This window comes from Pelodiscus sinensis, chromosome 1 (assembly GCF_049634645.1).
Source record: "Pelodiscus sinensis isolate JC-2024 chromosome 1, ASM4963464v1, whole genome shotgun sequence".
Lineage (NCBI taxonomy): Eukaryota > Metazoa > Chordata > Testudines > Trionychidae > Pelodiscus > Pelodiscus sinensis.
Window position 1 is genome coordinate 92,315,853 of NC_134711.1, and position 23,081 is coordinate 92,338,933.

Genomic DNA, 23,081 nt, shown 5'->3' on the forward strand with positions numbered 1-23,081 from the left:
CCAGCTCTATGATCTATGAAGATGTCCTGTTTCACATGGAAGGAAGACATCCCCTTTGGCAGAAATCATTTGCGCAAGAGGGCTTTTGCTTGAACGGGAGCAGCATAGTATTTCCGCAAGAACACTGACAATCTTACATGAGATCGTCAGTGTTCTTGCAGAAATTCAAATGGCCAGTGTAGACAGCTGGCAAGTTTTTCCGCAAAAGTAGCTGATTTTGCGGAAAAACTTGCCAGTCTAGACCTAGCCAAGGTGTTTTTGGGGAAGCAGGGAACAGATGGATCCTGGGTCGAGTTTGGAGGACACATCTGAGGGTGACCAACCAAATACTCAGTTGGCCCCCTGCTTATAACAGGTTGAGCCAGACAGGGCAGAGGATGTAGACGGGAGGTTTAGGTGGAGCTTGTAACCCCTACTTTTTTCATGGGGTGGGCTCGCTGGTGCAGGCTCCCCGGGTCCTAGGATCATTGCACTTACAGGCTGGACTATGGACATACAGTCTTAGGGCCTTCAAGATAGCGCAGGAATCCTTTAGTCTATGCAGCTTACTGTCCATTTGCTCCAAAAACAGGGCCTGGCAATTGAAGGGGAGGCCCTGAATGGACTGCTGAGCTTCTGCCAACAGGCCAGAGAGAAGCAGCCAAGATGCTTACCACATGGAAATGGTGGAGGCCAGTTTGAGCCATAGCATCCTCTGTATCTGTAGCTGCCTAGAGGGCGGCTCTGGCTGCAGCTATGCCCTCTTGAAGGCTCTCTGAATTACTTCTTAGACCTTCAGGAAGTGACACCTCAAACTTAGCCACAGCCTGCCACAGCATGGAATTGTAGTGGCCAAGGAGAGCTTGGTGACTGGCCACCCTCAGTTGAAGGTTAGAAGATGGAATAAATCTTGGCTACATCTATATTGGCAAGATTTTGCACAAATACTCTTTAACACAAGAGTATTTGCGTTAGAGTATTTGAGTAAGAGAGCATCTACACTGGCATGTGCCCTTGAGCAAAAGATGTGTTTTTGTGCAAGAGCATCCGTGCCAGCGTAGACACTCTCTTGCGCAAGAAATTGATGTTGCCTGTCTACACTGGCCTCTTGCGCAAGAACAGTTGCACAAGAGGGTATATCCCGGAGCGGGAGCGTCATAGTTCTTGCGCAAGAAGCACTGATTTCACACATTAGAATGTCAGTATTCTTGCGCAAGAACTCCCCGCCAGTGTAGACAGGTGGCAAGATTTTGCGCAAAAGCAATTGCTTTTGTGCAAAATCTTGACAATGTAGACGTAGCCCTTGTGTTTAAACAAATCCAGTCTCTTTGGCTGTGTCTACACTGGCGTGATCTCATGCAAAAGCGGCTGCCCTTGCGCAAAAACTTGCTGCCTGTCTACACTGGCCGCATGTTCTTGCGCAAGTAAACTGACATTCTAATGTATTAAATCAGGGCTTCTTGCGCCAGAACTCTGACACTCCCACTCAGGAATAAGCCCCCTTGCACAACTGTTCTTGTGCAAGAGGCCAGTGTAGACAGGCAATATCAATTTCTTGCGCAAGAAAGCCCGATGGTTAAAATGGTCATCAGAGCTTTCTTGCACAAGAGAGCGTCTACACTGGCATGGATGCTCTTGCACAAAAGCACATATGCCAGTGTAGATGCTCTCTTCTGGAAGAGTTTTTGCGTGAGAACGCGCCAGTGTAGATGTAGCCTTTGGGTCTAGGTTGACTTTGCATCTCCCTCCGATTGACTGCCTCAACCACAAGGGAGTTTGGAGTTGGATTGGTATATGGATACTCATAGGCCTCTGCTGGCACAAAGTATTTGTGGGCAGCCCTTTGAGAAATGGGAGAACAGGGAGGAGGGGGTTTGCTAAAAGAGCAATAGTAATTTTTAATACCCCTTCATGTAGTGACAGTCACCATACTAGTTGGCATGGACCATAGGACATCAAACAAAAGGTGTCCAATGGCAACTCTAGCTCCTCTGCATGGAGTCCAGTGTTGGAGGTGACTTCAGAAATTCCTGATGTGCCATAGCATCATCTTGTGGAATTGGGGGAAGGGGATCCATACTCACCTTGTCCAGCAGTGAGAAGGTGGCCAGGTGCCATAGGTTCTGCCCTATTCCCTGGATGTACTTTTAGACATCATGAGCCTGGGGGGTCCCCAATTCCTACCAGGCAGCCTGCAAAGACTAGGCAACCCGCCAGGCTATATCTAGACTATGTTCAATTTTCAAAAGAGGATATGCAAATGGAATTTGCATATCTTCTTCTGATCTCACGTTCAAAAGCAGACCTTTCATAGAATCATAGAATAATAGGACTGGAAGGGACCTCAAGAGGTCATCGAGTCCAGCCCCCCGCCCTCAAGGCAGGACCAAGCTCCGTCTACACCATCCCTGACAGATGTCTATCCAACCTGTTCTTAAATATCTCCAGAGAGGGAGATTCCACCACCTCCCTTGGCAATTTATTCCAATATTTGACCACCCTGACAGTTAGGAATTTTTTCCTAATGTCCAATCTAAACCTCCCCTGCTGCACTTTAAGCCCATTACTCCTTGTCCTGTCCTCAGAAACCAAGAGGAACAAATTTTCTCCTTCCTCCTTGTGACACCCTTTTAGATATTTGAAAACCGCTATCATGTCCCCCCTTAATCTTCTTTTTTCCAAACTAAACAAGCCCAGTTCATGAAGCCTGGCTTCATAGGTCATGTTCTCTAAACCTTTAATCATTCTTGTTGCTCTTCTCTGTACCCTTTCCAATTTCTCCACATCTTTCTTGAAATGTGGCGCCCAGAACTGGACACAGTACTCCAGCTGAGGCCTAACTAGTGCAGAGTAGAGCGGCAGAATGACTTCACGAGTTTTGCTTACAACACACCTGTTGATACAACCTAGAATCATATTTGCTTTTTTTGCAACAGCATCACACTGTTGACTCATATTCAACTTGTGGTCCACTATGACCCCTAGATCTCTTTCCGCCATGCTCCTTCCTAGACAGTCGCTTCCCATCTTGTATGTATGGAACTGATTGTTCCTTCCTAAGTGGAGCACTTTGCATTTCTCTTTATTAAACTTCATCCTGTTTACCTCTGACCATTTCTCTAACTTGCTAAGGTCATTTTGAATTATGTCTCTATCCTCCAAAGAAGTCTCAACCCCACCCAGTTTGGTATCATCTGCAAACTTAATAAGCGTACTCTCTATCCCAGTATCTACATCATTGATGAAGATATTGAACAGTACAGGTCCCAAAACAGACCCTTGAGGAACTCCACTTGTTATCCCTTTCCAGCAGGATTTAGAACCGTTAACAACAACTCTCTGACTACGGTTATCAAGCCAATTATGCACCCACCTTATCGTGGCCCTATCTAAGTTATATTTAGAAAGTGAAAGTAGGCTGGATGCGGGTTAAAAAAAAAAAATCAAAAAACCACTCTCTCAAAAATGGAGGTTTACATGGTTTTTGAAAAAAGGTCTTTTCCTGGAAAAAAAACAAAAACAAACAAACAAACAAACAAAAAAAAACCCCACACATCCAGACTTTCACTTTTGAAAGCTCTGCTTTCGAAAGTGAGATTGGACTATGCAAATAGAACGTAGTTTAGACATACCCCCAGGGATTGCAGAGGTATCCAGGTGCTGGCCACCGACCTCATGACCAGGGGCACCCATTGCAGTGCTGAAGATGTGAATGGTATGCCTAGTGGTGGCTTTGTCCTGGTGCCAAGAACTCCTGCTTGGGTAAGAGGCAACTAAGACAGCATAGCCCGGCCATCCTTCTTTGTGTGGCACCAGTTGCTCCGTCCCGGTGGCACAAGTCTTTATTGTGGGACCTCAAAGACTGGTGGCGTTTAGCAGGTTTGTCTGGGATTCAGGCCTCAGCCGAGATGCCAAGCTGTCCATCATGGTTCTCAGCTCTTCTCCTTTTGTCACTTGCGTGCCCCTTGCCCAGACACCAACCACTGTGACGGTTGCTCATTGGCATGCTTGCACAGATGACAGGGCTCACAGCCTGAGGTTGAAATATGTCCTGTCCCGAGACAGAGTCCCATTTGGTACTAGCTAAGAAAAACAACTAACATGCTAACGGATAATTATTTGAGCATCTTACCAGGGAAAAGGTATAACTCAGAATGAAGCAACAAGGCTAGCCGACGCAGCAGATGTACCAGCACTGGCAGTAGCAGCAAGAAGGAAGAGGGTGATGGGTGCCAGCGACGCCCCTTATACCGTGATGTATGCACACTACCCCAGAGGGCACCAGAGCTGGCCCCCTATGGATGCTACCGAGGGAAAATTTCTGGCACCAGTGAATTTAGCAAGCTCACACTTAACATGGAATGGACATGAGCAACCACTCGAATTGGTGCATTCTGGGAAATCAGACCATTTCCAGGTGACTGTATCGAGGACACCCACAACTGTTCAAGTTCTTACCTGGTTTTGTTCTTGCACTCAGCACAGGCGCTGCCCCAGCAGCAGAAATGTCTGCAGGAAAGTGAAAACTGGTTCTTCCACCAGCTGGTGCTAGTGAGCCTAAAAACCACCTGAGCCCCTGCCCTCCATATAGTTGCTTCTGACTGCAGCATTTAAGGCAGCAGTATCTGCTGCACTTAGTGGGCTGCTATTTCCAGAATAGAAGGTGGAGCTGAATGGGCTAAAACAGAAGCAAAGCAATAAGTCACAATCCATTGTGGCATGGTTGCCCCATGTACCATCCTACCTGTTCCTCTATAGCTGTGCTGACTTGGGGACACCCATAGGAATGCATACAGCACTTTCCAGCTTGGAGGCAGGATATAAGCAAGGGGGCTAGCAGCTGAGCAGAGTTGGGTAGTGAAGGAAGCCCACCCACCCCTTCCCCTCCCCAGTTGCTGGCTCTCAGTCTAATCACCACTTCCCATAAGAACAGCCATATTGGGTTAGACCAAAGATCCATCTAACCCAGTATCCTGTCTCCCAACAGTGGCCAATGCCAGATGCCCCAGAGGGAATGATCAGAACAAGTAATCATCAAGTGATCTATTTCCTGTCATCCATTTCCAACTCCCCATTCTTACCCTTTCTGGCTAATAAGTATTGATGGACCTAACCTCCATGAATTTATCTAGTTCTTTTTTGAACCCTGTTAAATTCCTGGTCTTCACAACATCCTCTGGCAAGGAGTTCCGCTGGCTGGCTCTGCTTCATGAAGAAAAACTTCCTTTTAAACCTATTAATTTCATTTGGTGACCCTTAGTTCTTATGTTATGAGAACAAATAAATAACTTTTCCTTATTCACTTTGATACCTGTCATGATTTTATAGACCTCTAGCATATCCCCCCCCCCTTAGTCTCCTCTTTCTTAAGCTAAAGAGGCCCAGTCTTTTTAATCTCTCTTTATATAGGGCCCGTTCCAAACCCCGAATCATTTTGTTGCCCTTTTCCAATGCCAATATATCTGTTCTGAGATGAGGTGACCACATCTGTACACAGTATTCAAGTTGTGGGTGTACCATGGATTTACATCGAGGCCAGAAGATATTCTCTATCCTTTTTTTAAATGGTTCCTAGCATTCTGCCAGATCTAGGCAAGGCAGAAGAGGCCCTATCCTCCAGTCATGATCTGCAACCCAGCCTTCCACATATTTGGTAGGCATGGAGAGCCCCCCCCCCATGAAGGTTAAAGGGTGCTGGGGAGAGGGACAGTTCTGCTCTGTGAGGACACAATAATCTATTCCCCTCTGATAGCTGAAGATTTTATTAAGTTAAACTATTAATGGTGGAGAAGGGCAGCCGCTGCCTTCATTGTTTGGCTCCGGCAGACACAGCAGTGGCACAGGTAGAGTCCCCTACTCCTCCTTGGGAGTATGCTAGCAGAGACAGATTCTTCCAAAACCTCCAAGGGACTGGCCTTGCCCTAGGACAGACATGGTTCATGGGTACAGCAACCTGCTTTCAATACAGTCCCCAGAGTGAGAGTACAGTCCCCAAAGGCTTTAATGCGCTCTATCCAACATCGCTTTTTGCAGAGGTCCAGGAGCACTTGTGCAGAACACGGATTCTCCCGTATGGCTAACCACATTGTGTCTCATGGTGCATGGTCCTTCCAGCACATCCATGCAGGCTCACAAAGCAGTTTGGAGGTGTGGGGTAAAAGGGGAGAGGGCCACCCCAAGGCCCCATGGATGCACCCTGCAAAGAGTGCTCGAGGCAGGAGCGACATCCGTGTTTCTTCTGTCTTCAGCTGCTGGTTAAAAGATATTGTAGATTTAAAATGTTCCCCACCCACAAAAAACAAACAAAAAACAAACAAAAAAAGTGACGTATCTTTAAAATATATCTTTTCACATATAAAATCCTGAAGAAGGTGCACGTAGGAGCCAGTCCAAACGATGTGCTCAGATATGCAGAGGCATGGGATGGGGACTGGTGAAAGACATGGGAGCTGGTTTCCTCAAAGGGGTGTTAATGGATGGGATGCAGCCACCCCCGCCCCATAAGTGAGGAATGGAGCAAAACAAACCTAAGGAGGAAATTAAAAAAAAATAAAAATCAAGACCAGTGGCTTAAAGAACTTCAGAGCCACTATGCCCCAGAACTCTGGGACTTCGTCAAATCCAGGGGAGGGTCATATACTCTGAGACTCCAGCTAGTGGCACTACTTGTACTGCAGCAGTGTGGGCCCACAGCCAATCAGATCCCCTGGTGGGCAGGGACAGGTCAGGGACCCCTCCCATATGCACATTGGTGCCTCTGTTTGGCAGCTGTGCAGGCAACAATCCCCTTACCAGAAAAGGGGCAACAGAGCAGCACTTGGGCGTTACTGCTTCCTCTCCTCACCAAGTTGCTCTCACACCCCACAAGCACCACCAGTAGGTGCAAGCAGGGCCTAGAGAGCAGGAGGGTTCCTTTGTGCTGAGCGGTCCCAGCAAGAAGAGAAACCACAAAGGAGGGAAAAAGTTTCCCTTGGATCAGATCCAGCAAGCACCACACATGACAGCGCTGGCTCCTGAGTCACAGCTGAGCAGACATGACCCAGCAAGCGGAACCGGCTCCCAGTTTAATCCCCCTCCTCTGCCTTCACCGTACTGTTGTCAGGAGAGGCCCAGAGTCTCAGTGGAGGGGGAGGGTTTGGCTAAATGGGAACTTTTGGAACAGACTTAATGGGCTAGCAACACAGAGAACAGAGCCCTTGCCTAGGATCCCATTACAAGGCCAGTCCTTCCTCGCCCTAGAGTTCCTCCCTGGTGCTGGAGGAACTGCAAACCCCTCCCTCCCGCGCTGGCCCATAAGGTGCACTCATCTGTGCTGTGGGTGGGCTCTTGTACAATGCAGCTAGCTCGTGGCGGCTCACCTCTACTCGCTGATGCTGTTACACAGCGTCTCCTTCTCCTGCAGAGCTGCCATGGCCAGGCGCAGGTGCTCCTTCAGCTGCTCAATCTCCCGCTCTGAGCGCAGCTTGATGTGGTTCAACTCCACATAGACATCCTGGTATTTCCCTGAGGCAAATCTCTTATCCTGCAGAGGAAGGTGAGGAGTCACCACCCAGTGCCTGGTGTTCATCCCAGGGGAGGGCAGCCGCCACCAGGAGGAAAGCAAGACTTAAGCGTTTGAGTCTCAGCCAGCCAGGCCAGCAGTGGGAGCACAATACAGACCCCTACAAGATGGGACACGCATGGCATCCATGGAGAGCAACTCAGACTGGCAGTTCAGAGAAAGGTGGAGAAGAGGCTGAAATGAGAGGACTGGGCAGCTATGGAGCGACAAGCCATTATGGACCGGAAGGGCAGGTTCCTGCAAGCTGTTCAGCTATATGTGGAAAAACTTAAACTATGAATAATCTAGCAGCATCTTAAAAACTAATGTAGATGGTATCATGAGCTTTTGTGGGTACAACCCACTTCTTCAGATGAATGCAATATTAAAAGTCCAGTTCCAAAATTAATAGGGAACCAGCTTCATGTAACATGAACACTCTAATTCACTATTTTTCCCCCTTTCTTCTTCCCCCACCCCGTCCCCTATTTATTTTGGAACTGGATTTTAATACTCCATTCATCTGAAGAAGTGGGTTTTCTTGTACCCACGAAAGCTCAGGATACCATCTACGTGTTTTGTTAGTCTTTAAGGTGCTGCTAGACTATTTGTTGTTTAAGTTTTTTCCAGTTACAGACTAAGTCAGCTACCCCTCTGAAGCGGTGTGTGGATTCAGAGTTGGAAGTAGGGGAGTAGACAGCTGTGTCACCAGGAGGGTAGTGGGGCTGTGACTCAGAGCAATGGGACATTGGCTGGATCTTAGAAGAGTTCCCTTTATGGTGAGACCCATTCAGTTGTGAAAGTCTCTTAAGAGAGGAAGTGGTGAAAGCCACCTCACTCAGAACAGTTAAAACAGAAACAGACATAGCACCTACACTGATGGCCAGGGAAGGGAGCACTAGGGCTCTCAGGAAAGCTTCATCTTCTCTCCTGGCAACACCATAGTGAGGGAGATGGGGAAATAATGGTGAGGAGGGCCTAGGTGTGGATGGGGCGACTTACAGGCCCAAACCACTCCCGCTCAGGTTTCATGCTCCATATGATTTCCCTGGTCTTGGCTCCAACTTCGTGAAGTCTTTCCATCCCTCCCCTCAGTCAATGAGCCCCCAGAAATGAGAAAATGGCTCTCAGGAAATGGTACCTTTTGCATCATCTGAAGCTCCTCTTTTAGACACTGAACCTCTTTCTTCAAATACTGGAGTTCGTTCTCCTTCACTCGAAGCAGCACCTGTGAGGAGGAGAAGAGACACTCCAGGGACTGCTCTGAGACGCACGGTATCATTGCAGTGTGTTGGAGGGAGTGAGGAAGGGAGAGCCAGGAAGTGCTACAGATCTAGAGTTGAAATGCAGTGGCAAAGCTGCATGAGGGAAGCCTGTGCCATCAGCTCCTCTGCTTCATGCGAGTTCGTGCCCCCTGAAGGCGTCAGATTAACCAAGTCCACCGCGCACCTTGCTGCTCTTTTGAAATCCAACAGAGCCAGTACTGCAGGGCAGGCAGCCGGGTTGAACGTTGGGTGTCCAGTGCACGCCACTGGCAGCTGGGCCTGCTGCAGAAGAGGGCCAAGCAGCACCAGCAGGCCTCTTTACCTCTAGTTCACAGGAGCTCCTCTCGTTGTTGTGCAAGGCCCCATCCCCCGTGCCCTGGGAGGCGATGAAGGTCCGTAACCTCTGGATCTCCTCAGATAGACACTTCTGCAACTCCTGGGGACCAGATCAGAGTCATCAGGGGACTGTGCATGTGTCCATGGGCAGATGCATTCCCCTCCCCCAACTCCAGCTTACAGGGTCCATCTCCTACTTGGCTTTGGACAGCAGTTTATTTGGTAAGGGATTCCTGGCCCCAGGGTCAACATAACCCTGGGATCTCCCAGCCTGCTGTACATAAGACTCAGCCCTCTGGGTAAGCGTGTCTCTTGCCTGGTTCTGCTGGAGCAGCTCCTTCCCCTCTTGCTGGCAGCGCTGCAGCATCTGCTCCCGCTCATCTGCTTTCTGGGTGAGGTCACCAATTTCCAGGCACTTCTGGGAGTACTGCTCTGAGAGAACCTGCAGCTCCCGCTTCAGAGAGTCCACATCCGACCTGCTGCCCAGAACAGGACTTCAGAGAAAGGGCTCCCCTAGTCCCCTTCCGGGGCCTGATCTCTCACCATCACTGCCCTCTGCCCTGGCTAGACACCACTCACTGCCCCTGCCCACACTCACATGGAGACACCCATGCCACCACTGTTACTCAGAAGCCCCACTCCCCAAGCAGCTAGTAATCAGAGGAAGGGGCCCGCTGAAGCTGGGAGAGGAAAGAAGCAAAACATTCGAAGGGAGAAGGAAGGAGACACAGTTGCTTGTTGGTTCCTCCCTGAGCTCTCCATTAGAGGGAGGTGATGTTCTGCTCTCATGGTTAGCAGCTCAGGCCATTGTGCCCATTCAGTGGCCCCTTCCCCGGAGGCAGCCAGCATTGGCTTCTAGCCTAGCTGGAAGGTTTAGTGGATTAGAATATAAAAATCCACCTTTCAGCCCAATGTTGAAGGGGATCACACCCTGCCCCTTGCTCCACTGAGCAAGTGCTGTCTAAAAAGCACCCTAACATGCATGGAACTTGGACAGGGCAGAAGGGACTGTGTAGAGACTCCTTACTGGTGCTGTCTCCGGAGAGCCTCTGAACCTGACCCGCCCAGCTGGACATGGCGTGTCCTGCCCACCTCCTTGTTCAGCTCCTCCTTGTGCACTTTCTTCAGCGCTTCGATTGCTAGTGAGTGGGAGAAGAGGAAATGTGGAGTAAGTGTCCTGAAAGACTGTGTCACGCTCCAGCTCAGCACCGAGGGTGTGGGAGAAGAGAGGCAGATCTTGAGCCCTCGTTCCCACCAACCACAGCTTCAAGTTTCCTTCTTCCTCCATTCTGTCCCAGGCATCTGCTCCACACCAACTCCTACCATCCCAAGCCACAGCAGGCAGCCCGTATACTGCTCCCGAGCGATACTGCAGCCAGAAGCTTCCTGTGGCAGTGCAGAGATTCCCTTTCCTCCGTGGAGGTTAAGGCCAACTCCCAACATGTGTGTGCAAGTGAGGGGAGGAGGGGGTGGGGAAGAGGGCTTCTGGGGCACAGGTCTTGCTTTTTATAAATGCAATAACATCTCCCATCCAGGTGGCTGGGTTTATAGACAGAAGGAGAGAAACCCTGCCTCATACGTGCCTGGAATACTCAGCCACGTGACCATGTATTCGGCTAACAAGTGAAGGACATTGTAACTGTCTTGCTGGTCCCTGCTAGTGAAGCTACGCATTCACCACCTCCCTTCCCATACCCACCTCCCTAGATATGGTGTTTTCCCAGACTTATTCTGAGCCCATTGAAGGGATGCAGCAGCCTATTCAGAGAGAGAGTTAGCAGCACGGGGGCATATACACAGCACAGGCTTCTTGGAGCTTTGGGGCCAAGGAGGCCTCAAAGAACATGACAGATGGGGGTGGGGGTGAGAAATATTCATCACAGCGTTTCTCACCCATGTGTCTTTTCAAAGTTCTCATTCATTCAGATTTGGATCTCAGCCAGCCCCCAGCCCCTTGCAGAGTCTAAAGGGGAAGGGCTGCAGTAAGACACAGAGATGACTGCTACAATGAAAGAGAAGCTTCAGCCAAGATGTAGGTGCTGTACATACACAGATAGTCCCTACCAAAGGATTTATAAAGTCAGGGGAGGACCAAAAGTATAGAAGGGAAGTGACTTGCCAAAGTCAGCTAGCAGGTGAGTGGCAGACCTGGGACTAGAACCTAGGTCACTCCAACTCCCAGAGCAATGCCTTATCTATTGGACCACAGAGCCGTAGTGCTGCAGGAAGGCAATCTTGTGCTTTATACATGTGGACTGGTCCCAGCGAGGCTGCTACCTCCTAAGGTCAACAGGAGCCAAAGATGCTCAGTGCTTTGGAGGAGCACTGCTAGAATGAGTTCCAAAACAGAGACCCAAGAGACATTCCGGGAACGGGAGGGCTCAGGGATTCCAAGGGAAGAGGCAAGCAGACTCCAAGGAAAGTTTGAAAGAGGAGAAATGGCCACTCTGTCCACCAAGAATCCCATCTCCCCTATGTCTAGAGGCACTTGGGCTCTCATGCTTACCTGCGGCCGTAGCTGCTGCCTCCTCAGCCAGGAGTCGCTCCTTCTCCTGCCGCAGCCGCTCCAGCTCCCACTGATGGTGCCGCTGGAGCTCTGACATGACCTTCTGGTGAAGAGATTCCATCTCCGCCAAGCTGCGCTCACATGCCTCCTGCCATGCGGAAGAGGGGAGTAAGAAAAACAGGTGAAGGGGACTAGGACCGAGACACAGAGAGATGTAGTAAGATACTGTAGGACTGGGCTGGCATTTGCTATGCATAACAGCAGCAAGCACCGTTCAGGCCAACTACCAATACTGTACCAGAGAGGACGCACCAGGATAATACACTCTCAAAACAGGGTGGGAGTGAGATATCTTCGTGTTCTTAAAAAGACGTTAAATAAGGCTCTTCATTCTTAGATCTTAAAAAGTGCTTGTTTAAAGCATCATCCCCGGTTTCTCATATGGGGAAACTGAGGCACAGACAGGAGAGGTGACTTTCCCAAGGTCACCCAGCAGATGAGTTGCAGAGCAGGAAACAGAGCCTTGACCTCCAAGTCTCAATTCAGGGTTCTCTACATTAGGCCACACTGCCTGATGCCTTTAGTCTTAAAGCTGGGCAGGTTGATGCAACATTCCCCCAACTATTGAAAGCTAAGCTGTCTCGAAGAAAAAGGAAACCAACTGCAGCCTCTTTCAATGCAGCCATCTGCTGCTAAAGGCCCTCCCCGAAGAGTGGATACTCAACACAGATGAGCAGACATTCATAATAGGATACTCTCTGCACCCCCAGGTTTGAGGTGCAAAGAGATGAACACCGACTTTCAAAATATCCTCATTGGCACAGGAGTTGGTACTCACTGAAATTAAGTTAAGTAACTCTGAGCTACTGCTCCAGGCTTTATGCAAATTCAGGCAATGTCGCTGCATCATTTCAGCATGGTTATTTTTAAGGTTTCCTTTGAAACCATAACAGCTAGAGAATTTCATTCAAAAGGGTCCTTCAGAGTCTCAGTGGACAGCCAAGAGGCCAGGCTGCTTCTCCTCCCCCAGCCCCGCAGTCCTTTTCCTGCTGCCCCTTGCACTCCCTAAACCCAGATCACACTTTTGGGAAACGCTGCTCACATTAAGATACAGCACTGCATCCTGAGACCTGTAGTTTGCAGCTGGTACTAGAGCAAGGGCAGCTGCTATTTGATCCACTTTGAGTTACACAATCCATTGGCTCCAGGAAAGTTATTAATTTGATCCTCAAAGGGACAAAATGTGTGTCCCCTGCAATTTGCCCAGAAATTGTCTATCAAACAGACAGGTTAATGGGAAGGAGACAAAGCCATCCTTTAGAGGGGCAGTTTGGACCCAGAAATTACAAAATGTCTCATCAAGGGCTGATTAGGGAAGTTGATTAAGGCTCTTTGCATCATGTGAACTGTGGCTTATAATGTTTATCAGCCTCACAGGACTGCTTCTAACAAGCTGTATTAGTTAAGGTAGATGGGCTCCCTCAGTGGCAGAGCTAACAGATCACTTGCAATAATTCAGTGACTTGGTGATTATGCCTTTAGCTGCTAATAAGGAAGGTACTGGAGTAGGTCACTTGGAAAGATTCTATTCATTTTCTTTACATGCCTAACTGGCGCCACATTAGTATGATAAAATTAGGGACAGATTCTGAGCAGCACAGAATGAATTCTGGACCCAGGTCGGTTCAATATTTTCATTAATGATTTCATAGCAGCACAGAATACAATTATAAAGTTTGAAGATGATACCAAGCTGGGAGGGGTTGCAAGTGCTTTGGAGGATAGAATTAAAATCATCTGGAAAATGGTCTGAAGTGAACAGGATGAAATTCAATAAGGACAAATGCAAAGTACTGCACTTAGGAAGGCTCAGTTACACATGTGCAATATGAGAGATGACTGCCTAGGATGTCATTCTACAGAAAGGAATCTGAGGGTCATAGTGGATCACAAGGTAAATGTGAGCCAAACAGTTAACACTTTTTTTGTGTGCAACAAAATCACAAACATCATTCTAGGCTAGGGTGTATTAGCAGGAATGTTGTAAGCAAGAAAAACGAGAAGTAATTCTTCTGCTTTACTCTACACGGATTAGGCCTCAAGTAGAGTATTGTGTCCAGTTCTGGGCACCACATTTCAGGAGAGAGATGTGGACAAATCTGAAGAAGTCCAGAGAACAAAAATGATTAAAGGTCTGGAAAATGTGACCGATCAGGAAGATTGAGTCACAGAATACTTGAACTGGAAGGGCCCTGAAGAGATCATCAAATCCAGTCCCCTGCCCTCATGGCAGGACCAAGCACTGTCTAGATCAGTGGTTCCAAAACTTTTGGGGCTGCCGGGCGCCTGGGGGTGGGGCCACACATGTGCCCGGGGGCAGGGCCACCCATATGTTGCACTGCCGGGGCTGGTGCTGCTCCTGTGCCACATGCCTGAGGCGGGGACACCCATATGCCGCCCACCTGGGGCTGGAACAGCTGATGTGCTGCAAGCCCCGGGTCTGGCGCCACTCCTGTGCCGCATGCCCAGGGGCGGGGACACCCATACGCCGCACACCCAGGAGCTGGTAGCGCCCATGCACCGCGCACCTGGGGCTGGCACCACTCCTGTGCCACATGCCCAGGGGCCAGCACAGCCCTTGCGCTGTGCACCCGGGGGCAGGGACACCCATAAGCTGCGCGCCCAGGGGCTGACACCGCCTACACGCCAGGGGGTGGGGCCGGCCCCGATCACTCGGCGGGCGCACAGAAATGGCCTGGCGGGTGCCATGGCGCCCACGGGTACTGCGTTGGGGACCGCTGGTCTAGATCATCCCTGACAGGTGTCTGTCTAACCTGCTCTTAAATATCTCCAGTGATGGAGGTTCCACAACCTCCCTAGGTAATTTATTCTAGTGCTTAACAAACCTGACCTAGGTTTTTCCTAATGTCCAACCTAAACCTCCCTTGCTACAGATTAAGTCCATTGCTTCTTGTCTTATCAGAGGCCAAGGAGAACAATTCCCGCCCCCTCTTCCTGTGACACCCTTTTAGATACCTGAAAACCGCTATCATGTCCCCTCTCAGTCTTCTCTTTTCCAAACTAAAGAAGCCAAATTCCTTCAGCCTTGCCTCATAGTTCATGTTTTCTAGCTCTTTAATCATTTTTGTTGCTTTTCTCTGGACCTTCTCCTACATCTTTCTTGAAATGTGGTACCTAGAACTGGACACATTACTCTGACTGAGCCCTAACCAGCGCAGAGTAGAGCGGAAGAATGACTTCTCGTGTCTTGCTCACAACACTCCTGTTAATGCATCCCAGAATCATGTTTGCCTTTTTTGCAAGTGTCACACTGTTGACTCATATTTAGCCTGTGGTCCACTATGACCCCTAGATCCTTTTCTGCAGTGCTCCTTCCTAGACAGTCACTTCCCATTCCGTATGTGTGAAATGGATTGTTCCTTCCTACGTGGAGTACTTTGCATTTGTCCTTATTATACTTCATCCTATTTACTTCAGACCATGTCTCCAGTTTGTCCAGATCCATTCTGAATTATGATCCTATCTTCCAAAGCAGTTTCACCAAGCTGGGAGGGGTTATCATCTGCAAACTTAATACACATATTCTCTGTTGATGAAGATATTGAACAGAACTGGTCCCAAAACAGACCCCTGCAGAACGCTACTTGTTATGCCCTTCCAGCATGACTGTGAACTGTTAATAACTACTCTCTGAGAATTGTTATCCAGCCAGTTATGAAGAACTGAATTTGTTTAGTCTGGAGAAGAGACAACTCAAAGGGGCATGATAACAGTTTTCAAGTACTTAAAAGTTTGTTATGAGGAGGGAGGGAGAAAAAAAAAGCGTTCTCATTAACCCCTAAGAATAGGACAAGCAGCAACGGGCTTAAATTGCAGCAAGGATGGTTTAGGTTGGATATTAGGAAAAACTTCCTGTCAAGGTTAAGTACTAGAATAAATTGCCTAGCGAGGTTGTTGAATCTCCGTCATTGTCTAAAATCTCCAGAGATGGTCTAGAACAGGGTGTCTATAAGTGGCCTGTGGGCCTGACAGTTGGCCAGGATTAGCCTCTGGTGAGGCTATATTTACCTATGCATCCATAAATACAGCTGCCTGCTGATCCCATTGGCAGAAGATCACTGTTCCCAGCCAATGGAGCTGTGGGAAGTTGTGTCCTGATTCTTACCACCTCCCATTGGCCAGAAACAATGATCTGTGGCCAACAAGAGTTGCAAACTCAGAAAACACCCAGAGACAGTTACAGCTCATAAAGGAAAGAATAATTCATGAGTTTGAACCAAACCACCCACTATTTAAGAGACTGAACAACTATCTACACTACAGCCAAGCAGGACCCTGCTACAACATGGTACCTCCTGGCTCGAGCGATACACAGGGCAGCCTAATAACTTAAATGGAACCAAGTTGGCAAGGACTCTGCTCAAACCTATGTCCTTGAACACTTTTATGGCGTAACCATGCCTCAAACTATGCATAAGAACGGCCATACTGGGTCAGACCAAGGGTCCATCCAGCCCAGTATCCTGTCTGCCAACAGTGGCCAATACCAGGTGCCCAATAGGTCATGTGATCCAACCTGTCTCCTATTCCTAGCTGGTTGGCAAACAAAGACTAGAGACACCAACAGCTATTAGCAGGGATGATGGACCTATCCTCCATGTATTTATCTGTAACGTGCCTGGGACCTCTCATCAATTTTGCTTCTTCATATGGGAATCTTAATACATCTAAACCTGCCCATTCCCCCAGCGGGTGGGGGGGGAGGAGAGAGGGTGGTAGGTGGATGGCCGAGCCAAGCCAAGCCAGTCTCCCTAGCATTAACATGTGGGGAGACTTAACCCTTCAAGCAACACAGCCCTAAACTCCAAGGCAAAGTAAGGTTTCTGGCCCATTGCTGGCACCACTACCCCTCACCTGGGAAATGAAGCCCTGGGGCAAAGGGACATCTCCAGAGGACTTTCCTGTGTCACGAAGGCTCTCGCTCCGGGCACGCCACGACTCCAGTTGTTCCCTCAGGGACTGGACCTGCACCAGGAAAGCAGAACAACATTGACTCCGCCATGAGAGAAAAAGCTCCGATTTGGAATTAGCCACCTGTATCTCAGCCAGAGGAGTCTCAGCCAGAAGCTTGGGGGCGAGGCCAGTCAAAGGTGACACTTTATGGGCACTCCTTTATCCAGGGAAAGGAGTGGGCACCCGGTGGGACAAACCCAGCAAATGGGCAGCTAAGAGTGAGCCATGCTGTCCTCTAGAGTGGGGTGGGCAATAATTTTTGCCAGGGGATCACCACCCCCAGAAGAGGCAGGGCCCATAGGCTGTATCTTGCCCATCCCTACTCTAAAGGCAACATGCTGGTAGCATCTGGCACAAGCGGTTCACGGCCATCACTAGCAACACACTCACTGCTGCCGCAGCTTAGTTCATCAGGTTAACCTCCTCTTTGGAGGGGCAGGACAAGAGGACTGGGCATCCCCAGCATAAACAGGCTCAACTCCAGTTAAGCCAATAGCATTGCAAAAGTGTATATTGAGCTTGGCCTGGGGTCTTGGATATGTTGATAAAATGCTCCTCAAATGTGGGTCTCAAGGAAGGGTGTATCAACCTGCTGTAGAAGCAGGAGTTCTTCTGACCCAGTGGTGGCAAATGGGGCTGCTTTCCCTTCCCATAGAGGGCTGGAGATGGGAGCAGTTGGCGTAACAAGGGGCTTCCTGTGTCCCCGGCACTTCAGCCAACTCCTCTGCAGAGGCCCTGGCTTAAAGTCTGGGAATAAGGGGGAGACACCATCTCACAACCTAGGTAGGAGGAAGTGAGGCCTCAAAACCAGACAGCTCTTACCTCTTTCTCCAAAGCCTCCCTTGTGTCACCATGGCCCCCCTTGCTCTGGTTCAGGAGCGTCATCAGGGGAATGCGCTTAGACTCCTTCAGGGGCAGCCGTTCCAGCTCCAGCCACTTCTTCTCAATTTCTTCATTCAGTCGACTGCGCTGGTCCTCGGACAGGGCAGGCCCCAGTGGCTCCTGCTCGCACGCCTTCCAAGAGAGGGCCCCTGCTGGACTGTCACCCTGCAGGACCCCAGGGTCAGGAGCCTCAAACCACTTCCTCCTTTCCTCAAAGCGCAGAGCCTGGTCCCGTTCCAGGTCCTCCTGCTTGGTGGCTCGGTCAGAGATCCCCTTCAAACTGCCTCTTGTCCGTTGCGGGGACCCCTGATTCAAGGGAGACAGCTCCACGTAGTCAAAGACGTGGCGCGGCCCATCTGCCTTCCGGTTACCGCCCTTGGAGATAACCTCCGACCCCAAGCCTGGCCACTGCTCCTCTGATCGGAGGGATCCTTTCTGGGACACGCAGCTGCGGAAGGCGTTTTCCTTATTGCAGTCAGACAGCCTGAGAATCAGAGCACGAAGGCATGAGAGACACGCAGCGCCGGCAGGCACTGTGCCAACAACTCACACAACGCTCCTGCCAAGGCCCTGCAAACCTGACCTCTGGCCACACCCCTGGCTTATTCCAGTCCGAGGAACATCCCAAGCATGGCCAGCCTGTCAAGCCAAACTTCCCAGTGGCTTTGTGACAGGAACAGACTTCCTGTAGGGAGGGCAGAACCAGGCCCAGTTCTAGCAACATGCATTTTGATCAGAGCTTGAGTACCAGTCTCTAGAACAGAGCCCACCAGCTGTGCACTCGAGTGCCCCCCTTTGCCCTAATGGGACTCTCCCTGGTCCCCTTGGGTGTGCAAGGAGAAAGGCAAATTCAAGCTCTGTGTTGCCTGTTTCTTCAGACTCTCTTATATGACATAAAGCTGGTGCAGGGACTGGGACACTGGGAAGCAGCCAACCATCGCCCCCACACTCTTCAAAGGATCTGCTTTTAAGTCACCCAGCAGGGCCCTGAGTACCACACCCCCAAGTTCGTCCTCCCACACTCACCCACTGACACGGTCAGACTGCATGCCCCCAGGATACCCTCATGTGTATCACTGTTGCAAGCAAACATGACTGGCAAAGAAGCTCCTCCCATGCCCAGGTGGGAGTGGGAAGACAAGACCCCTTCTCCCATTCCAGAAGGGACTGCCTGCTTGTGGCCAACATGCTGACACAGAGGGTGGCCCGAGCCACCTGGGTAGGGGGGAGGGGGAGGAGGAGGAGGATGTTTCCAGATGTACTTACTTTGTGACATCTGGTGCAGTGGCTGGGCGCACGTTCTTCCTCAGCGCCTCGATCCAGTTCCGCCGGATCCCAGAGGTCATTGCTGACAGGGTGAAGGTGGAGTCCTTTGTCTGAAAGGGAGATGTCAAAGGGGGCTCAGCCCACCCTCCCTGCTGACATAGCACAACATAGCAGGCTACAGCCTGGAAGAGGGGAAATACCCACTCACAGGGCGTGCCTCCAAGTGGAGCTGGGAGAAACCTGCCTTCCAGAGTTGGAGAACAGCCACCAACAGGGTCTCTACAGCCCCTCTCTGCTCTCCTGTCACAATGCTAGAAGGCCCCCTCCCTGAACCTCAGGGGCCAGGATCCAGGCAAATTGGGGGCTGCCTTCAGCTCCCAGCCCTGAGGTTCCCCCACCCCTGTTCTAACCCCAAGCATCCCTGTATCACTTCAGAACTAAGCTACACGCACACAGCTCAACTCCTGCCCACAGAAATGAATGACTTGTATTACAGCAGCTCCTAGAAGTCTTGCCCCCATTGTGCCAAGTACGGTACAGAGAACATGACCAATTGTAAGACTTTCAGGGCAGGGACTAAGTACATTATGAGATACACCAGGTGGATCAGAGCTGGTGTTGGTGCTGGTGGTGAGAACATACAAGGTAGCAGAGGATTACAATCAGTGGAATAAGTAGCTGGTATGCTGTGACATTGGTCACAAGCTGACACTCTTGGTAGCAGGTGTACTGATAATAGCACAGGGCAAGAGTACCCAGAAGTTCAGGACAGAAAACGACTGAAGAAAAACTCCATTTCTAGCTGTTCCACTAAAACTGCACAAAGGAGGCAAAAATCTAGTTATCCACGTTGGAATTAGCCTGGGTCTTTTGGGTTAACACTCCTGTGCTTGCAAAAATTGCCACAGGGTCACAAGCACTCAGGGTCCGGGATGGTCATCGCCTCTGAGAGCAGCACACCCTGTAGTAGCCTGGCAGCTCCTCACATCCACCTGGAGGACAGCATTCACTAGAGATGGACAAGCATTAGCTACATCCTGCAGACCTGGATATCCTTGGAGGTCTCCCATACAAGACCCGACAAGCCCTGACTCTGTTTAACTCACAAGCTCCAACAGGAGCCCAGCATAAGTTTGCATGGCTGCAGGTACTCACGTGTATCTGAAAGCCATAGTTGCGTTGCACGGCATATTCCGTCACGTCTGTGCAGGAGCGCAGGTCAATCTCCCCATCCAGGTCATCAGCCTGAAAGAAGCCCCAGACCACCCGTGAGTCTCTGAGCAAGCCCCTTGCCGTTTCCTCTATGCCACCTGTACCCCAGGTGGAAGCCTGAAAGCGTCTCTGTGCTTCACGTTCAGACTATGGCCCCACAGAGCATCTTTCCCAGCTTTGCTGGAGCTGAAGTCCCACGTTCTAGTCTTCGTTTGTCTTGGTGCCTTTTCAGACCCAGGCACCCAGAGGTGGCCACTAAGCTATCTAAAGCAGCTTTGCCACCCTACTGCAGTCCCATTCCACCAGGAGTAAAGCACCCTCCCCTCTGGAAGGAAGCAATGCAGCTCCAAGGGTCCCCCCACAACACCCCAGGGAAAGAACCCACAGATCAAGGTGCACATCCTATTCTTACCTCCTCAGCGTTGGAGTCCCTGTAATATCTCAGGCTTGAGTCCGTCAGCACAAACCAGTGTTTCTTCCACTGTGGACAGAACAGCGAAGGGGACAGGAGAGACGGGGGGGGGGGGGAGAGGGGAGCGAACAGACTAGTTTACCAAGGAAACATGTTGAACGGGGGAGGGTATTCTGCTTCCTGACCGTCCACCCCTTTTGCTCAGAGGGCAGCTTCCAAGTCTGACTGCTCCCTTCCTCCCTCAAAGATGCCTCCTCCCCTGTTTCTGTCAATCAGCTGGGAGAGGAGCATCCAGAGGAGTCTGATGGACAGTGTGATGGCGACTGGACTGCACACAACAAATGAGGCACCTGAGCCAGAGAATCTCTTTGGCAGAGCTCGGCCACAATGGGAGTGCCTAAATCTGCAGCTCTTCGCCAGGTTTTCCCAGACAGGGACTCGGTCAATGGAGAAGCAAGCTTCTGGGCATACAGGGGTCTTTGATAGGGACTGGTGAGGAGAGACCCCTCTGGGTATTATGAGCCTAACATCCACCTTACCTCTCCCAGCTCATCCAGTATGGACATCCACCCCTTCTTGAAATTGAGGAGATCCGGCTGGGGAGAGATAGACAGGGGAGGGGGTTAACAACTCATCTTGAAACTCAATAGTTTGATGGTCAGGAATGACATAGATTCCACAACTCCAGGTCTAGCATGGACCTATGGAGGAGGGGGGGAAAAATGGATCCCCATGGTACAAACATGAGCAAGCCAGGACAGTCCACCATCCCTCTCTCCAAACCCATGTGGCTTTAGTACCAAATAAAAGAGGAGATGGGTCCCCATATAGTGAACGGTAGACAATGTTCTCTCTAATTTTTTCCATCCATGTGCAGAATAAATTTTATTACATGCACCAAGGTATATATGGACATGCACCACCAGCAGAAACATGCTGCTGGCTGTGGGCACTCGACTGATCAGCTGGGCAGCATGTGAATCTCTCCTGGGTGGACACCTAAGCACTCAGCTTAAAGGGAACACTGGCAGGCATTCTAATAATTATAATTAATTATAATTATATTATATTATATTAATTATATTATATTATAGGATGGGTTGAAGTAACTAAGGTAGGCAGGCTCAGGGAAGTTTCCACGAGATGCTTTGTGGACATTTATTCAGGATTTTTTAAGATGGGGAGGGAGGAAAAAAAAAATTCTTGCATGGCCTCTGACTGGGCTCGGTTTGGAAAGGAGTTTGGTCACAAACCTAGCAAAACCCATTCCAAATCCAGCACTGCCCACAAGCCCTCGGGCCAGGCTTTGCCACCAACCGCGGATCACTGAATAAAGGCAGGAACCACACTACTGCCCAGACTGTGCACGAGGTAAGTATCAGCGCTGTTTAGCAGACGGGGAAACACGCAATGTTAAAATAACTTGCCCAAGGCTTGCTCACGACCACAGGGCAAGTCAGAGCCAGTGCTCGACTCCAGGAACAAACTCCTCTTTCTGAAATGCAGACGGTTGTTTCTGGGCCACGGAACGCCGCCCCCCCCCCCCCACACACTTCCTGACTGCTCCCCCAGCCTCCCCACCCTACACAGCATGTGCAAATGCTATTCCACAGCATTATTCCACAGCACTGACACCCAGGGGAGAGGAGGTGCCACCCCCTCCAAACCTCACCCTGCTGCTGCAGCGCAACCAGTTCTGCCTCTCATGTTAGGGCTGGAGCTGCAGGGCAACTGCTTTTCCTGGCTTTCCTAAGCCAGGTGGGCCAACTCCATCGCACCTTTAGCACCGGGGACTTCAGGGGAGCGACATCAGGGATGAATGTGGCTCAGTGGCTGTTTTCACTAGCCCAGTTACCACCACCCATAGATGCCCCCCGCACCCGTTCATTCAAGCCCCAGTAACTAAACTTAGCCAGCCAGCATTGGCGAGAAGAGGTATTGGAGCTGTACCTGAGAGGCCTCTGTACCAGGTCTGCCAGCCTGGGATAGGCTGCTGCCGAGTGTCCCTAACTGCCACATGCTCCACCCAGGAAGGAGGTAGTGGAGGGAGCAGCTGAGACAGGCGAGTACTTAGTGCTCCAAGAGCTTCTGATTAATCCAGGAAACATCCACCTGGTGCCAACTGGCCGCATAAGCCCAGCTCTCTCGCAGCCGGACTGGGTGAAGCTTTCTCCTGTTTCATCTCCCAGGGCTGAGCTCTTGGGTTACACCCAAGGTTACAGTGACAGAGTTCAGGCCTGCCCCAAGCCCAACCAGCCTATTGGCTGAAGGGGCGGGCCACCTGTTATTACAGCTGCAGGCCCATCCTATCACAGTCTCCCCAGGCTGGGAAGGTCCAATTGCAGGGACGGGATATGCCACACGGGAGCAGAGACTTGGAAACTGCAGCCAGGTGACCCATGCTGCCACTTCACCTCTGGAACCAAGGCAGCAGGGTAGGCAGAGGTGGCTCAACACACCCTGCCACCTTAAGGGGTGTGTCAGGGCGCTGCTCACTCCCCTCCTGCTACCAGCAGGCACCCTGTGCACATTAACAGCTGCTTAACATAGCTGCCAGGTTTGTACAGCAGGGGTGGCTCCAGGGGGTGAAGCCTCAAGCAGGTAAGGAACAGAGACCAATGCTTGGGGGCCTGAGGGGTGAGAAGAAAC

General features: G+C 50.4%; 1 protein-coding gene across 5 annotated transcripts in view; it reads right to left on the minus strand.

The window, feature by feature from the left end:
- Nucleotides 1–5,725: 5,725 nt before the first annotated feature.
- TRIOBP (TRIO and F-actin binding protein) overlaps nt 5,726–23,081 on the minus strand; it is a 39,958-nt gene continuing 22,602 nt past the window's right edge. For 2 of the 5 annotated variants that reach the window (XM_006118931.3, XM_075937188.1), the window contains 13 exons: nt 20,972–21,028; nt 20,433–20,501; nt 19,964–20,053; nt 18,809–18,918; nt 17,483–18,026; nt 16,562–16,672; nt 11,627–11,774; nt 10,148–10,259; nt 9,437–9,599; nt 9,107–9,220; nt 8,661–8,747; nt 7,338–7,501; nt 5,726–6,506 (listed from right to left, as the gene is read on the minus strand). In XM_006118931.3, the coding sequence (XP_006118993.2) occupies nt 7,340–7,501; nt 8,661–8,747; nt 9,107–9,220; nt 9,437–9,599; nt 10,148–10,259; nt 11,627–11,774; nt 16,562–16,672; nt 17,483–18,026; nt 18,809–18,918; nt 19,964–20,053; nt 20,433–20,501; nt 20,972–21,028 (1,767 nt within the window). In that variant the 3' untranslated portion in view covers nt 5,726–6,506; nt 7,338–7,339. The remainder of the gene's footprint in view (nt 6,507–7,337; nt 7,502–8,660; nt 8,748–9,106; nt 9,221–9,436; nt 9,600–10,147; nt 10,260–11,626; nt 11,775–16,561; nt 16,673–17,482; nt 18,027–18,808; nt 18,919–19,963; nt 20,054–20,432; nt 20,502–20,971; nt 21,029–23,081) is intronic. The other 3 variants (XM_006118933.3, XM_014571469.2, XM_006118932.3) reach the window with 3 other exon arrangements.